Source organism: Dipodomys merriami, unplaced genomic scaffold (assembly GCF_024711535.1).
Source record: "Dipodomys merriami isolate MVZ:Mamm:240054 unplaced genomic scaffold, mDipMer1.0.p SCAF_110, whole genome shotgun sequence".
In the NCBI taxonomy this organism is placed as follows: Eukaryota; Metazoa; Chordata; class Mammalia; order Rodentia; family Heteromyidae; genus Dipodomys; species Dipodomys merriami.
Window position 1 is genome coordinate 2,140,665 of NW_027202383.1, and position 17,900 is coordinate 2,158,564.

A 17,900-nucleotide genomic window follows, 5' to 3' on the forward strand; every position below is an offset into this window, starting at 1 on the left:
AAAGTATCAGTAGCCAAATAAGTGTGTGCCCAGTGGCTCAAGTCTGTAATCCTAACTACTCAGGAGGGTGAGCTCTGGGGTCATGGCTCAAAGCCAGCGGCGGCAGAAATGTTGGTGAGACTCTTATCTCCAGCAAAAACCTGGGTGTGGAGCTGCCAGCCTTGAACAGAATAATAACAGCTCAAGGGCAGCACTCAGGTCCTGAGTTCAAACTCCAGTACTGACACAGGGGGGGGAAAAAGTAATGGAAAAAAAATCAGAGCAGTCCTCTTGGGGTTAGAAATATTGGTGATTCCAACCTCTTCTGTGACCTCCAGATTTCCAGTGTTTTCTGTATTGTCGAACGGTGTTTCGATAAGCAACCCCCTAACGGAAGGGTGTTAATAATTGAACTCTCGCTAGGGGAAGGCAGCGACAGCTTTGCTGGCTTCCTGTTGGGTGCGGTGAAGATGGCCACTCCAGTGTCCCTCACATCTGGGCTGATTGTCCCAGGAGGCTGAACAGTCTGAGGGTGTCACTTGGTGTGGGAGGCGTGGAAAAGCAAACGTCACCTGACTGGGGACTCGGGAGGCTGGATCACATTTCTGGCAGAAGTGGGATGGCTAAGGGGCAATTCCTGGGGGAATATTCATTCTCGGAGGTGTCAGGCACTGTGGTGCTACATCAGAGAGAGCTGTTACCTAAATCACTTCCTGCAATTGCGGAGCAGGCAGGCAGGAGACGCGGAGGAGCGGAGGAGAGCAGGAGGGCTCCCCTCTCCTGCCCTGCGTCCCCCCTTCTTGCTTCCTCCAAGCTTCTGGCTGGCTTACCTCCCGTGGCAGCCCCCTCATCAGAACTGAAATGCCACTGTAGATAGAAGACTCCAGCCTTCTTTTTTTGTTGTTATTTTGCTTTTTGTGTTTTTGAAGATGGGAAATTCATACGCTGGACAGCTGAAGACCACTCGGTTCGAGGAGGTTCTGCACAACTCCATTGAGGCATCCCTGCGCTCCAATAACCTGGTGCCCCGGCCCATCTTCTCCCAGCTCTACTTGGAGGCCGAGCAGAAGCTGAACTCCCTGGAAGGTAGGAGACGCAGGCTTGGTGACTCCTGTGTTCCTGGTCCAGTGTGCGGGGTCGCGTTCGCAGTGGAAGTTGCCCCTGGGAAGAGATGTGTGAGTCTGAGCGGAAAAGAATCACTAGGAAAAGAGAGTTGCACCAAAGTTCTTACTGAGCCAAAAACACAGTGCATTTTAGCCATGAAATTGTAAGGAAGACCATTACCGATTAGCTTCCCAGGAGAAAAGCACAGGCTAAGTTAGATTGTTTTGAAACAGTTACTACTTTTATAGAAGGCTTGACATTTTTGCTTTTTGATGGGTAAGAAATTTTAATCTACACTTGATGTAAGTATATATATATATATATATATATATATATATATATATTTGCAAAATAGTCTAGATCGTTTCTCTTTGTGCTGACTGACAGGTCCAAGGACTCTGGAAACTTTTAACACCATGAATAAACCTGTATGAATTTAATATATATCAGGAATAAATAAAAGTGACTTTCAGGCACAGAGATGACTTCATGATTTACCTTGTTCAGAGAAAAAAATTAAAATGTTTGTGTTAAAAAAAATAACCATGCAGGTTTTTTGAGAGAGCTACTCTTTTGGCAGTTCTTTCTGTAAATTCCTATGTTTGATTTAAAGTTATGTGCAGCGTGTGTGTGTGTGTGTGTGTGTGTGTGTGTGTGTGTGTGTGTGTGTGTGTGTGTGTGTGTGTATATGCCAGTCCTGGTGTTTGTACTGGGGGGGGAGTGGGCACTGTCTGTGAGATTTTTTCACTTAGGCTACCACACTTGAGCCGCAGCCCCACCTGTGGCTTTTTGGTGGATAACTGGAGATAAATATAGGCTTTCCTGCTCAGGGTGGCTTCGAACTGTGATCTTAAGATCGCAGCCTCCTGAGTAGTTAGGGTTACAGGCGTGAGCCACCAGCAGCTGGCTTTCATTTAGCTTTGGACATGAAAAGGGCTATGGCTTAGGGCAGATTAACTGATTAAAAAAGAAATCACGTAGTATTCTGGATCTGTGCTCTGTTGGGTGCATGGAAGAGTGGGGGGAGAGGGAGAAAGGGAGAGGGACAGGGAGAGGGAAAGGAGAGAGAGGTGGGTAGGGTATGGGGACACCGGGCTGGAGAAAAATGAGGCAGGTAGCTGGGGAAGAGCCCTGAGCTGCATGGGCTGGACGTGTGGTGCCCTCCTTCTGTGGGGGAGGGCTTTCTGGGTCGCTGTAGCTCATTCTTAGTAAATTTACCCTGCAGATGGCACAGCTAAGGGACCTGAAAGAATGGGATCTGGGTCTCAGAGAAAGTAGTTGGCATTCCCAACTACGAAGTAGGAAAGCTCAAGCATCTGTGGTGTTCATTCAGGAGTTCTCAGGTCTCCCAGCCTAGGGACTTCTTCACTAGAGAATGTTTGCTAGATGAGCTGAAAGACTTTTGTGGTGTTTGCGCAACATGATCATTAATAACTCAGCACGTGGAAAGGCTCCGTGGCTAATAGTCAACTCATAACAGTGACTGGGTGAATTATTACAAATGCATGGGTCCTTAACATCCGCCAAATCTCATGTGCTAAGGCATCCAATGCCGTGGCTAGGGAAGGAGGAAGTCTGGTGTCTGCAGATTCCATTCACTAGGGTGGCAGTGGACAGAGTCAGGGACTTGTTCTGGGGCCGCATGCCCACTGGAGAGAGAGGAGAAAGCCAAGGAGGATTCCCAGTCTGCTTAAAAACTGCACACGGCCCTGACCCGTTCCAGTAGGGAGGCTGTGTTTCTCAAGATACCTGTGGCGCTTCCCAGAAGGCACAGTTTTACTCCTTCCCTTTCCCTTTCTCTTTTTCTCTCTCTCCTCTTCCCTCCCTCTCCTTCGTTCCTTCGTTCCTTCGTTCGTTCGTTCCTTCCTTCCATTCGTCTGCCAGTCTTGGTGCTTGAACTCAGGGACTGGGCACTGTCCCTGAGCTGTTTTGCTCAAGGCTACCATTCTACCATGTGAGCCACCACTCTGCTTCTGGCTTTTGGTGTGTAATTGGAGGTAAGTCTCACAGACTTTCCTGCCCAGACTGATTTTGAACTGTTATCCTCAGATCTCAGCCTCTTAAGTATCTAGAATAATAGGTTTGAGCCACTGGTCCTGGAACCCGGGACCTTCTACATGCTAGTCAAGTGCTTTCTACCACTGAGCTACATCCCAGACCCCAGGCAGCACAGCATCTCCCTGGGTTCAATCCTGAGCATCCAAGGTGCTTGCTAGCTACTGGGGACTTGCGTAGCTGTAGGAGGGCTGGAGGCAGCCCCCTCTGTGCTTTCCCCACCCCCGCTGGACAGTGCTGAGCCGTCCTTTGAGATTCCTGTGTTCCCAGGGAGGGAGTGGGGTTGGCGGGAGCAATGAGGCCCTTGTGTCTGATAAATGTCACCCTAACCTGAGCCCTCAGCACTAGCCCCAGCCTTCTGCGTGTGCTCGCTTGGGATGCGCCCATGCCGGCACAGGCTGAGTCTTGTTTTGTCTGGCTGGCTCTTCATCAGGGGCGTCTTATCTTATGCTTGGTTTCTTCAGACCTGGCAATCACCCATGCATACCAACAGAATGCCATGCGGGGACTTGAATACCCCCAGGATCTGTTAACATTTTCTGCATTTGTGGGGGTAATTAAGAACTTTATTGCTTTGTTCTTTGGATTAGGGCCCTTACGGGACTCCTTCCTTCCAGGAAAAAAAGCCTGGGGAAAAGCCCTTTAGACCATATTGATTTTGTGAGAGAAAGGCCAAGAAAGCAGATAAGGCTCTGGCTTTACGGAATACCTATGTATTAATTAAACAGGAAGGTTTATTGAGTAAACTCCACCTGTTCAGCATGCCGTATGGGGTTCTGATGGATTGGAGAGACAGGGCTTGTAAACATTCATGTGAATGGACCTGGCCAGTGGGGCCACAGGGCCTGGGGGTTCCTGTGTTTTATTATACGCTCCCCCCTCCCCACTTGGTTTTGTCTAAGGACACTTTTAAAGCTCTCATCCTGCCAGCCAGCCGTGGGTAAACACATCTGTTTAGTCTGCCCTGGCTGGAAGCAGCTCTTTATCTTGTGTCTGCCTAAGGCTTCCATCAAAGGCCCTGGAATGCCTGCTGGAGACCTTTGACCCTCAATCCTGCCTCTTTACCCACTGCATTTGGAGGTTTTTTGCGTGTTTCCTCTGACAGGCTGAGGCTTAAGAGCCTGTTCTTTCCATTTCTTGCTGAGCCTGAATTCCTGGTCTTTTTGGCTTGGCAGAATAGTGTGCTGCCGGTTTGTGTGTAGCAGGCTGCCTTGGTGTAGCAGGCTGTGCCTGAAAGAACTTAGCTTAAAGCTGCTGGGGTCTCCCATCCCTTCACAAGCACTGGTTCAGAGACAAGGGTCAGCCTTGCACACAGACTTCCTGGTCCCCTGTGGCACAGGGACCTGAGCTGGCGCTGGGGTCTGTGGTAGAGCACGAAAGTTCAAGGACAGCGCCCAGGTGCTGAATTCAAGCCCCAACTCCAGCACACCCCCTCCTAAAAGAGACCTAAACGGAATCCTTGCCTTCTGCTGGCGAGTGGGATCTTCCCCGGGGTCTTACCTCAGAGCGGCAGGACTTTGCAGAGCACTGTTCCTGCAGGAGGTGTTTTGTGGGGAGATGAGGGAGGATGCTGTAGGCAGTCGGGGCTCACATGGTGATTCTGGGTTCCCCCGGTCAGTACCTCATGCCATTCCTCTTAAGAACTGTTTTGAGCCTGGTGCTGGTGGCTCACTCCTGTAATTCATGGTTCAAAGCCAGCCTTGGCAGAAAAGTACCCATATAAGACTCTTACCTCCAATTAACCATTGAAAAACCAGAGGTGGTGCTGTGGCTCAATGTGGTAGAGCACTAGCTTTGAGTGAAAGAGTTCAGGGACAGCGCCCAAGTCCTGAGTTCAAGACCAACTACTGACAGAAAGAAAAAAAAAAAAGAAAGAAAAAAAAAAAGAACTTTGGTTTAAAGCGTCTCCTAAAGCCACAGCTTGCACAGTCCTGTTCTAGACTGTTCTGCGATGGCTATTTTCCTGAATATGGGTGCGACACATTTGTTTCAATGTATTTGTATTTCTAGTAATGTCTATATACATTCTTCCCTTAGAGAGAAATAATCATGTGTAGTTTAAAACTCCATCCAACCATCTTTTTTTGTTTGTTTGTTTATTTTTGTGCCAATTCTGAGTGCTGTCCTTGAGCTCTTTTGCTCAAGGCTAGTGCTCTACCACTTGAGCCACAGCTCCATTTCTGGCTTTCTGCTGTTATATAGACTTTCCTGCCCTGACGGGCTTCAAGCTGTGATTCTCAGATCTCAGCTTCCTGAGTAGCTAGAGTTATAGACTGGCACTCAGCCCTTAGACAATATTAAGAGAGTTAGTTTCTAATACTCATATTTTCTATTCTAAAATAAACAGTGAAGTGGGTACTAGTGGCTCACGCCTGTAATCCTAGCTACTCAGGAAGCTGAGATCTGGAGGATTGCAATTCAAAGCCAGCCTAGGCAGAAAAGCCTGTGAGACTCCATCACCACATAACTAGCAAAAAGAAATCCAGGCTAGAGGCATGGCTGAGGTGGTAGAGTGCCAGCTGAGCAAGGAAGCTGACCAAGCCTGAGGTCTTAAGTTCAAATCCCAGTAGCACAAGGAAAACGAGAGCAATGGAGCTTAGTGGTGAGAACAGCATCATGGGCATCAGACATGGGGGGAGAACTTCCAGGTTCTGTGCGGGCGTCACTGCTAAATCAGAGCCCCAATCATTGAATCTCGCTGAGCCTCAGTTTCCTTTCTTAGTGGTCTGCAAATTATACTCTGGGCCCTGCCACGGAAATATTTTTTATTTTTTTTTGTGTCGATACTGAGGCTTGAACTCAGGGCCTGAGTGCTGTTGCTTAGTTTTTTTCACTCATAGCTGGCACTCTATCATTGGAACCACACCTCTACTTTCTACTTTTTGCTGGTTAGTTGGAGATGAAAATCTCACGGACTTCCCTGCCTGGGCTGGCGTGGAGCTAGGATCCTTGATCTTTGCCTTCTGAGTATCTAGAATAATAGACATAAGCCACAGGCATCTGGCACATGCTTACCAAATCATTTTACATGCATTCAGTGTCTAGTGTTACAGCATGAACAGCTGTGGTAGATGGAAGAGAAGTCAACTTGAATTTGGTTGTTTTTTTTTTGTCGGTTGTGGGGCTTGAACTCTGGGCCTGGGCGCTGTCCTTGCACTCTTCAGCTCAAAGTGAGTGCTCTACTGCTTGAGCCACAGCACCACTTCTGGTTTTCTAGTGGTTTATTGGAGATAAGAGTCTCACGGACTTTCCTGTCAGGGCTGGCTTTGAACCTCGATCCTCAGATCTCAGCCTCCTGGGTAGTTAGGATTACAGGTGTGAGCCACCGGTGCCTGGCTCAACTTGAATTTGAAGTCACGAGTCCAGACTCTGAGTTTAGTCTGTTTATAACATGACGTTGGGAGAGTCATCCAATGCCAGGTGCCTCATTTTGTGGTGTGTGTGTGTGTGTGTGTGTGTGTGTGTGTGTGTGTGTGTGTGTGTGTGTGTGTGTGTGTGTGTGTGTGTGTGTGTGTGTGTGTGTGTGTGTGTGTGTGTGTGTGTGTGTGTGTGTGCGCGCGCGCGCGCGCATGCATACCTATCCTGGGGCTTCGACTCAGGGCCAGGGCGCTGTCCCTGAACATTTTTCTCAAGACTAGCACTCTACTACTTGAGCCACACCTCCATTTCTGGCTTTGTTTTTTCCCTGGTCCTGGGGCTTGAACTCAGGACCTGGGTACTATCCTTGAGCTTCGTTTTGTTTAAGTCTAGTGCTTGACCACTTGAACCACAGCTGTACTTCCTCTTTTTTTGGTAGTTTGTTGGAAATAAGAACCTTATGGACTTTGCTGCCCAGGCTGGCAGCAAAGGCTGCCCAGGCTGGGTAGCTGGGATTACAGGCATGAATCACTGGTACCCAGCTTCTGGAGTGAGAACTGATGAGTTCCCAGGTAGCTAAGGCTGACCGAATACTTCCTAAAAGGCAGGTAGTGTTTGGAGGAGGGGCAGAGCACCGGCCTAGAAGGCACAGAGCCTGGGGGTTGGTCCATAGGTTCTGTGCCCGTGTTGGCTGGGCTGTGGGTGGAGGGCACTCTGAGGGCCTGGCTGGCGGCTGCCTTACAAACCTTCGCTCTCCCTCCCACATCCAGGTGGCAGCCGGGTGGATAATGAGGAAGAAGAGGAAGAGGGGGAAGGAGGGCTGGAGACCAGCAGCCCCCCAAATCCCTACCAGCTGCCCCCTGCGCCTGAAGGATGCTGTACCACAGACGGTAAGGCTTTGCTGGCCGCACCCAGCCTCCCTGCCCAGAATCTGCACTTAGGTGCCACCGGGATCCTTTGCCTGCCCTGTGCTCCCTCCCTAGCCCCCCCCCCAGTGTGAGACCCCCACAGGGTAGCAGGGCATGGAGCCAGCTTCCAGCCCCTCAGCTACTCTGGACAGCCTCAGCCGAACATCCTGGGTCCCTGTAGCAACCCTGGGGGTGGGGTGGGTGGTGCTTGTTGCACATTTAATTAGTGGTTAACTGTGGTGGAGTCTTTGAGCTGGAACTGTTGCAGATCGAGCTCCCAGTCGAATGGGGAAAGCTTTGCATCCAGCGTGGTACGTGGGGGGTGGGGGGACAAGCGGGGGACATGGGAACAGAGGCGAAGCCTCTTGGAGGAGGTGGCTCTTCTTGTGGGTCTTGAAGAACTAGTGGGAGTTAGCAGGAGAGTCTCATTAGGGAGAAGCTGGAAACTTCCAGATGAAGGAAAGGGCAGGGGCAAAGGCTTAGGGAGGGACCTTACAGCCCGGGCAGCCATTCCCCTAAATACCTGGGGAGCCACCATGGTTTAGGTAGAGGTCTTGGCTTGGAGGAGGGATCAGGTTGGGTATGGGGGCTCCTCTCCCTCCATTCCTGGGGGCCTAGGCTTGGCCCTGAGTGAGGCAGGGCGCGGTTCAGCTCCTCTGGGGATGGAGAGTCAGACCAGTGGCCTGATGGGACGGAACTTGTATGTCACCAATGAAGTGATTCCAAGATGGCAAACTCCCCCAGGGCCATGGGGTCCGTTCCTGTGGCTGCCACAGAATTCGCTGTTACCCCGCGTCCCCCCGGCTCTCTAGAAGGTGGCAGCACCCTGGGCTGAGGGGCTTCTTCCCCCAAGTTCATGGAGAGCAGCCCAGCCTGGCACAGCTGGAGAGCACCGTGCACAGCGCATACCAGAGGCCTGACAACGATGTTCGGTCGCCCTCCGCACCTGTGGATTTGCCTCGTCTGCGCTGCTGACGCCATCCGTGTCGTATTCAGTGACGACAGATACTTGAAGTGACGGGTGTTACGGAGTGCCACGATGTCAGCTCTGTCTCAGACCCCTAACCTAGAGGGGAAGGCTGTTCCTGCCCAACCCTGGAACAACACGTTCTCCTCTGATGTCCCTGCTTCTGGAAAGTTCCGGGCACTATGTGAGCCCTGTCCATCTCTCCTAGGGTTCTGCCAGGCTGGGAAGGACCTGCGCCTTGTCTCCATTTCCAGTGAGCCCATAGACGTCCCCACGGGCTTCCTCCTGGTGGGGGCCAAGGCCCCCAGCCTGCCCGAGCATCTCCTGGTGTGCGCGGTCGACAAGAGGTTCCTGCCCGACGACAATGGCCACAACGCCCTGCTCGGTGAGTTCTCCTTTGCCCTTCTCTGGGGCTCCCTGCAGGTGGGGCAGGACGGGGTGGGGGGCACCACAGAGGTGCCCAGAACACCTGGAAGGTCATGCCAGTCTGTTTGCCTTTCTACTGGACAGGTGGAATAGGATGAAATTGGGATCTGTGTGATTGTTGTTTCATTGTTACTATAAAGGTGATGTACCGAGGGATGACAATGGCAGGGGTCAGGCAATGAGTACCTTTCCTTTCATTCCTGTCTTCTGTTCCCTCCTCTCTCTCAGTCCCTCTCTCCCGTCTCCACCCACGAGTTGAATAGTTCACTTTCATCAGTGTCCCGTGAGCTCCACTGCTGCACTTTCTCCCTTTTTCCCCCACAAGTTCTGATCCTCCTTCCTACCCTCCAGAAGATACACTTGAATACACTGTACATAAAGACAAGAAGACAGGATCATCAAAAATAAGAGAGAGATTTATTGTTTCCCTTATCTTGGAGTTCATATACATATATCAATATCTCTATCTATAATTTTATATAAACAGGCATATAGGTATTGCTTATATGTGGAACCTATTTTTTTTTCTTTTTTGTCAGTCATGGAGCTTGAACTCTGGGCCTAGGCGCTGTCCCTCAGCTCTTCAGCTCAAGGCCAGCACTCTATCACTTGAGCCACAGCGCCATTTCTGTTTTTCTGAGTGATTTATTGGAGATAAGAGTCTCACAGACTTTCCTGCCAAGGCTGGCTTTGAACCGTGATCCTCAGATCTCAGCCTCCTGAGTAGCTAGGATTACAGGCGTGAGCCACCGGCTCCCAGCTTGTGGGGTCTATTTTAAAACACAAAAAACTGCCTTCTCATAGAAGATTTGTTGCTTAGCCTGAGCTTTCTCCTAACTTGTTCTCAACCTTTCCTTCCTACTTGTTCATGTGGGTGAGGAACAGGCCACTCACTACCTGGCTCTCGGAGAAGGCCCAGTGTATGTGTCTGCCCACGGGATGTTGTGTCCTGAGCCACTGCCCTGCCCTCCCTTTGGTATGTGGCTCACCTCTGCAGCTGATCTTCATTGTTCCACTTCGGCAAACGGCTTGACCGTTAATGAACTTGACCAAGGGCATTTGAGAAGAAGACAGAGCCCGAAAGCAAACTCAAGTCCTCCAGGCTCTAAGTTCTACCTTTTGTTTTTTGGTACCAAGCCTGGGGCTTGAACTCAGAGCCTGTCTCAAGCACTGTCCCTGAGCTTTTGTGCTCAAGAACTTGTTCTCTACCACTTGTGTCACAACTCCATTTCCAGCCCCTTTGGTAGTTAAGTAGAGATAAGAGTCTCACGGACTTTTCTGCCCAGGCTGGCTTTGAACCATGATTCCTCAGGTCTCCATTGCTTGAGTAGCTAGGATTACAGGCATGAGCCACTGGTGCCCAGCTTGAGTCATGCCTTTGAATTGCCTTTCTACTTGGGCTGTGTGATGTGAAGACCAGGCTGGAGACTTACCTTTCCCTTCAGGCCACAGGACCTTCTAGCCTTGGGTCTGTCAGTCACCGCTCCCTGCCCGAGCCTGGCCGCTGCTTGACACTGTGTGCCAAGACCCACTCCACATGCTCCTCTGATGTCCGACAACATAGGGGAGATCCCAGCGATCTGAGTTCTAGTCCCTTGTCTGCCCACAGGTTTCCATATGGACTTCTGGCTTTGAAATGTACCAGGCAGGGAAGAGGAGGTTTCTCTGTGTAGCCCAGGCCTTTGGCAGCCCCTTCCTGTGTGGTATCTGCCCCTCAGCTAGCCTGGTGTCCTCTTTGGAGTGGCACTGGACACTTGTCACTATAGAAGCAAGTTATGGAATTCACTTCTGGGTTAGAAATACCATGCCTGGCTGGGTGTTGGTGGCGCACGCCTGTCATCCTAGCTACTCAGGAGGCTGAGATCTGAGGATCGTGGTTCAAAGCCAGCCTGGGCAGGAAAGTCTTTGAGACTCTTATCTCCAATTAACCACCAGAAAACCGGAAGTGGCGCTGTGGCTCAAGTGGTAGAGTGCTCGCCTTGAACTGAAGAGCTGAGGGACAGCATCCAGGCCCAGAGTTCAAGTCCCACAACCCACCAAAAAAAAAGCTGTGTGTAAGTTCCAGAGTAAGGCAGGTGACTGCTCACAGAGGAACAGCACAGCCTGAAGTCAACAGAGGGAAAAAGAAGTTTTAACCACTGCCTGTAGGCAGGTGTGTGCACTTACAGAAGCCAGTTTTAATGCTTAAAAAAATTTTTTTTTGGTCTACTTTTGTTTGTGTATGCTAGTCCTGGGCTTGAACTCAGGGCCTGGACACTGACCCTAAGCTTCTTTTGCTCAAGGCTGGTGCTCTACCACTTGAGCCACAGCTCCATTTCCTGCTTTTTTGGTAGGATAGTGGAGATAAGAGTCTCACAGACTTTCCTGCTAGCTTTGAACCTCGATCCTCAGCTCTCAGCCTCCTGAGTGGCTAGGTTTACTGGTATGAGCTACTGGTGCCCAGCTTTTTAAAAACATTTTTAATGCCAGTACTGGGGCTAGAACTCATGGCCTGGAACTCTCACTTGGCTTTTTCACTCAAGACTGGCACTCTACCACCTGAGACACAGCCCCACTTCTGGCTTTTTACTGCTTTACTGGAGAAAAGAGTCTCATGGACTTTTCTCCCTGAGCTGGCTTTGAACTGCGATTCTAGTTCTCAGCCTCCTGAGTAGCTGAGATTACCCGTGTGAGCCACTGGCACCTGGAACACTTACTGTCTGCAGGAAGCTGTGGAGTCATTGGATCTTGAGCTGGGCTTGCTTAACCAGTGCTGGTGGTAAGGGTCCCGGGAGTGTTTGATCTGTGTGGCCGGCGGCTTTGTCTGAATTCCACCCGTTTGACAGGGAATTGCCAGGGTAGTAAATCAGGTAAACCTAGGAGGCTCCAGCGCCTTCCTCGCTGGTCTCTAAGGACGAAATGCCGATCCGCTCCTCCCTAGGCAGGCCAGTGCCCAGGAAGTAGGAGATTTGTTAATTGCTTGCAAAAAGCCATCCGGAATGGTAACAAGGGCTGGCTGGTAATAACCGGTGCTTTCTCCTTTGAAAATAACTTTATGCCCTCCTCCTGTAGACCTAGCACTGTTTAGGTTTCCTGCAATTAGTTCCCCCCTCTCTCCCCGCCCCCACATGGCTGCACAGGACAAGGTGGTCCCTGAGACCCCGCAGTGGCCGGATTCTGTGCTTTTTAGTGATCTATAAAACCCAGGCTGTAGAATATCACGGAGGAAGCAGTGCCTTCAGGGGTCTTGTTTTACTGGCTCTGAGTGCACGGATGGGTTTTGTCTGAGGAAGTGGAAAGGTTATGAGCCAAGTGTGGGGTTTCAGGATTTTGTTTTCTTTTAGGGTGTGTGTGTGTGTGTGTGTGTGTGTGTGTGTGTGTGTGTGTGTGTGTGTGTGTGTGTGTGTGTGTGTGTGTGTGTGTGTGTGTGTGTGTGTCTAGTAATTCATCTCCATTATCTGTAAGCTTCAAAAAGAAAACACATCCTGCTTCTTGCAAGGGCGATGAGCTTCCGTTGTCAGAGAAGCCGAAAGCATCACGTTGCTCTTCATTAATGGCCACTGCAATGTGCGGGGCCTTTGCGGTGTGGAAGCATCCTTTAATGCACATACACATGGCACGCTGACTAGTTCATAGAAGGATGTGTAGATGTCAGCATGCTCCAGGTGACTCGCCGAGAGCTGGTGGGTCAGCTCCTGGCAGGAAGGACACTGGAGGAAGCCTGGAGGAAGGACACTGACCCAAACCAGCCATGCTCTCCCGCCGCATCCCCACTCCCAAACCAGCCACGCTTTCCTGCCGCGTCCCCACTCCCAAACCAGCCACACTCTCCCGCGTGTCCCTGCACCGCTGGCGGCCGAGTGCCTCGGAGCACTTTTGGTCCCCGCTGTGCCTTTTGGAGCTCTCGATTCTTTTCAGCAACTCCTGCGATCAACCTGACTGCAGGATGGCCTTTAGGACTCTCCACACCTCTCCCCACGTGCCTTGACTCACCCATCTATTTGCTTTAACATTCTCACCAGCCAGGCAGGGCCAAGGAAACAGGGGCATGGGAAGTCAGTCCTGGTATTCCATCCCTGTGGGCAGCTGAGTGGGATAGTTCAGACTCTTTAAAGTATACTTTGTGCATGAGTTGTATGTATGTATGTATATATGTATGTAGTATGTATGTACGTATGCATGAATGCATGTATTCGTTTATGTGGCTGTACTAGGGCTTGAACTCAGGGACTGAACTCAGCTTTTTCATTCAAAGCTGGTGTTCTACCACTCGAGTCACAACTCCACTTCTAGCTTTTTTGCTGGCTAATTAGGAGATAAGAGTCTCACAGACATTCCTGCCCAGGCTGGCTTTGAGCTACAATCTTCAGATCTCAGCCCTCTGAATAGCCAGGATTATAGACATGAGCTACCAGATCCTGGCAGACATATGGGCTTTTAAATATGCCAGTGAGCAAGTCAAACTCCCAGCTTGCCTGGCCCGTTCCCAGGATTGAATCTTCCTGGCCCATCTGTCTTAACCTCCTCGGCCAGTCTAGCATGCCAGGACTCTTCGCTGCCCTGTATCATCATCATCGTTTTCCTACCTCCAGATCCTCTGGGTGAGGGTGAAGAGTGCATGTTGGGTATTTTTAATTTTTTTTGGTTTTTATATGATTCAAGTATGTTTTAGTTATTGATTTACTTTATTGTTATTATAGAGGTGATGTACAGAGGGATTACAATGGCATGAGTCAGGTAATGAGTACATTTCCTTTCATTCCGTGTCTTCCTTCCCTCTCTCCCAGTCCCTCCCTCCCGCCTCCACCCACGAGTTGAATAGTTCACTTTCATCAGTGTCCAGTGAGCTCCAATGCTGTAAATTTTCACCCTTTTCCCCTCGAGTTCTCTACCTTTCCCCACCCCTTCTGAAGTTGTGCACTTGAATACACCCTATGTATATGAATGTATATACATGTGAATACACCATAAGGTAAAGAAGACAGAATCATCAAAAACTAAAAACTGAAAAAAAGAAAAAGAGAGGTCTCTTGTTTCCATATCTTGGAGTTCATTTCACTATATATGTTATTTTATATAAATATGAAGAGACACTTAGGCATGGTGCCTTTGTGTTTCTCTCCTAAGAGTTTCTTCTTTTGGTCTCATGGTGTGTGAGTGACCGGAATCTTGTATAATTTATCCTATGCCAGTGTATTTTAGGTCTGACTTCTGCGTATCAGAGAGAACATGTGCGGTTTGTCTCTGAACCTGGCTTACCTCACTTAACAGGATCTGTTCTAGTTCCATCCATTTCCCAGCAAACGACATTATTTTATTCTTTTTAATGGCTGTGTAAAATTCCATTGTGTATAGATACCACATTTTTTGGATCCATTCATCTATTGTGGGGCATCTGGGTTGTTTCTGTATCTTGGCTGTGGTGAATAATGCTGCATGAACATGTGCAGGTGTCCTTATTGTATGCTGGCTCAAGGTATTCAGGGTAGAGGCCAAGGGGTGGTATGGCTGGGTTGTAGGGAAGGTCTAGGTTTAGTTTTTTGAGGAACCTTAAGACTGCTGTCCAGAGTGGTTGTCGTAGTTTACAGTCCTACCAACAGTGTTGTAGGGTTCCTTTTTTCTCCATGTCTCTGCCATGTTGGATGTTTTGTTGGAGGAGGAGGAGGAGGAGGAGGAGGAGGAGGAGGAGGAGGAGGAGGAGGAGGAGGAGGAGGAGGAGGAGGAGGAGGAGGAGGAGGAGGAGGAGGAGGAGGAGGAGGAGGAGGAGGAGGAGGTTCACACTTCGCTTCCTCCTCCAGGTTTTTCTGGGAACTGTGTTGGCTGTGGAAAGAAAGGCTTCTGCTACTTCACCGAATTCTCCAACCACATCAACCTGAAACTGACCACCCAGCCCAAGAAGCAGAAGCACCTGAAGTATTACCTGGTCCGCAACGCCCAAGGGGCTCTGACCAAAGGCCCTCTGATTTGCTGGAAAGGCTCAGGTGAGAGGCTGGGCCCTGGCGGGGGAGGGCGGATGCGGGAAGTGCCCTCCCTCCGTGGGCCACGGTGGGATGGTGAGAGGCTGGGGAGACGCCCCCCCTTCTCCTGTCCCATGACAGATCGCAGCTGGAAGGCAGGCCCACGTGACTGTGATGGCCCACTGTGTTTATTCTAGCGACAGACAAGGTGGATGGGACATTTAAGAGTTGACAGAAGGCCACACTGTGCTGTGATTCTTCGCAGCAGATATTTGGAGCAGCAGTTTTGTCCCCGGGGGTGATAGTTGATTATCGTGGCTGGCGTGTGCTCCCAGAACCTAGGCATTAGAACTAGGGATGTCAGGAAAGGCCCTGTAGTGCATGTGTGGGATGTCCCAGGCCGGAGAGTACAGGTCCCAAAGGTGCCTGACCCAGGATTGGCCTGAAACAGGCTCCGCCCCCTGCAGCTCGGAACTGCTTCAAATTCTGACCAGAAAGACCAGATCTGCATTGTTGGCCCCTGAGAAAGTAACCGGCTTAGTGATGGAGGAGGGGACTGGTTATATTTGTACTTTGGATTTTCAAGGCTCATTTGCATAATCTAGTGTGTGTGTGTGTGTGTGTGTGTGTGTGTGTGTGTGTGTGTGTGTGTGTGTGTGTGTGTGTGTGCGCGCGCGCGCATGGATTTTTCTACCTGGCTGGCTTCAAACTGTGATCCACAGATGTCTGCTTCCTGAGCAGCTAGGATTACAGGTGTAAGCCACCTGTATCAGCTCATAATATCTCTTGTCCTACACCTGTGTATGCTGCTTTTCAAATCTGACCTGGTGGCCCAGGGCCACTGCGAAGCTTTGGACCCCTGCCCTGGGCATTCGTGGATGCAGCGTCTTTTATAGCTGTGCATGTGTTCTGTTTTCCTGGAGAACAAATTCTAGTCCGAAGCTCACTGTCTTCCCTTGTGCTTCTTGTCCTCTTAGAGTTCCGAAGTCGGCAGAACTCGGCCAGCACGTGCTCCAGCTCCCCCTTCCTGCCTCTGGAGAGCGCGGGGCCCGCGGCTGCCTTGCCCAGCGAGCCTGTGCTGGGGGCGACCTCCGGCCTCCCCGTGGGAGCGCAGCAGGCAGGTGAGGTGATGCAGAGGCGCCCCAGGCTGCGGCCACGGACCTGGCGGGCCCCGGCCGGTCCGGCGGACAGCATTAGCTTTCCCCTCACTGGCGGTCATTGTGAACTTGGCGTTGGGAATTTGTGTTGTTCCTTTGGAAGGCTTCCCTGTCCTCTGTCTGATAGGAAATGCAACCCTTCAACAGTGACCCTCACCCTTAGCGCCACGCCCTCTCCCCCCAGGTTTTATAGCTCAGTAGGTAGTAGGTGCTAAGTCAGTGTTTGAACTGGATTTCTAGGAGGGCAGAGAAGACTGCCTAGCTTGGAGCCGTTCATTGTGCGCTGGTGTTGCGCCCTCCCTCCCCACCCAGTACCTCACTGCAGCCTAACAAGACCAGTGATGGAAACTGAGGCTCAGGAGGCTGAGCCTGGGCCTCCCAGGTCGGGAGCGGCGGGAGCAGAGTCCGTGCCGTACGCTTTCTGTGTCACATACTTGCCACGCAGAGTAGACCTGCCCAACAGGGTGGCTGTTATCCAGAGACTCCAGCCTTGTGGAAGACTCTGGAAGATGGCTGACCATCTTGTCCACCTCCCTCCCAGACACCGTGGGGAGGTTCTGCGCCTGCCTGGCCCGTCCCTCACATGGGTGGGGCTCTCGATGCCCTCTCGTGGTGGGTGCCACGGGCCGCTGCCCCGTGCTCCGGGTACCTCTGCCATGGTGGATTGAGGAGTGCCAGGCTTCTGCCCTCTGAGTGTCTCAGCTAGCGTCAGGCACCGCCACCTCTGCCGGGTGGCCTGAGGCTGCTCTAACTCTTACTTATTTATTTTGTTGGTCGTGGGGCTTGAACTCTGGGCCTGGGCGCTGTCCCTCAGCTCTCCAGCTCAAGGTGAGCGCTCTACCACTTGAGCCACAGAGCTACTTCCTTTTTTCTGGTGGTTCCTTGGAGTTAAGAGTCTCATGGACTTTCCTGCCCAGGCTGGCTTTGAACTGCGATCCACAGCTCTCAGCTTCCTGAGGAGCTAGGATTACAGGCATGAGCCATCGGTGCCCGGCTGGTTATGACTTTTGAGGCCAGCCTGGACTGAGAGCCCTCTCCTCTACTTCTGTTTCCCTGTGTTGTTGGAGATGACAGGTGTGCACCACACACCCAGCCATTGTGTTCCCCCCAAAGCTGGGGTAACAGATGGGGGTACCACTGCGCCCAGCCATTGGTTGAGTTGCATTTTCTGTAAGTTTTATGCCTGGGCTATGCATGAACCATGATCTCCCCCATCTCTGCCTCCTAAGTCGCTAGGATTCCAGGCTTGAGCCACCACCCTTGGCCCATGTATGATGCTGGGGGAGATCGGATCATGCGTGTCCAGCTTGCCGGTGATGTCAGAACTGCGTGTGGCAGTGCTGTGGGATGCTTGCAGGGCCTGCTCTTTCCCCGGCCCTGCGCGGGGCACCGGCTCCTCTGTCTTCCTGGCACCTTGCCCAGCGGCTCTGGGTCCTGGTCACCAGCTGCCCTGTTTAGTGAGGCGTGGCGAGTCTCAGTACGCATCTCAGCTCCTGCAGCGTGTGGGTAGTGGGCCGGGAATTCAGACACCGGCCCGCCAGCTTCAGACCCCACTCCCTGCCTCCTACCCCCAGCCTGCTGCACCCACAGAAACGCGTTGGTGTCGCTCCAGACTCAAGCCCCCCAGGCCATTCTACCTGACTGTCTTGGACGGTCTATTATTATTTTTCCTTCCTAGGGATTTGAACTCCGGACCTTGTGCTTCTAGGAACACACCCTACTACTTAAGCAATGCCTTTAGCTTTTTGCTTTTTCAGATAAAATCTATTTTTTTTTTTTTTTTTTTTTTTTTTACCAGAGGCTGCCTTCAGCCTGCAGTCCTCCTACCTGCAGCCTCCCATGTAGCTGTGAAGAGAAGCATACACCACCACTGTCTGGCTTACTGGTTGAGATGGGGTCCCACTGACATTTTTGTCAGGGCTGGCCTCCAACCAAGATCTTCCTCATCTCTGCCTCCTAAGTAGCTAGGATGACAGATGTAAGCCATTACATTTGGCTTGGACAACTTAAA

At 51.1% G+C, this 17,900-nt stretch overlaps 1 protein-coding gene across 1 annotated transcript in view; it reads left to right on the forward strand.

Moving 5' to 3' along the window:
• Window positions 1-17,900, forward strand: part of Greb1 (growth regulating estrogen receptor binding 1) — an 81,519-nt gene that overhangs the window by 16,954 nt on the left and 46,665 nt on the right. The window contains exons 2-6 of the mRNA XM_070015209.1: window positions 909-1,065; window positions 7,266-7,385; window positions 8,579-8,755; window positions 14,574-14,756; window positions 15,710-15,853. Of these exons, the coding sequence (XP_069871310.1) occupies window positions 909-1,065; window positions 7,266-7,385; window positions 8,579-8,755; window positions 14,574-14,756; window positions 15,710-15,853 (781 nt within the window). The remainder of the gene's footprint in view (window positions 1-908; window positions 1,066-7,265; window positions 7,386-8,578; window positions 8,756-14,573; window positions 14,757-15,709; window positions 15,854-17,900) is intronic.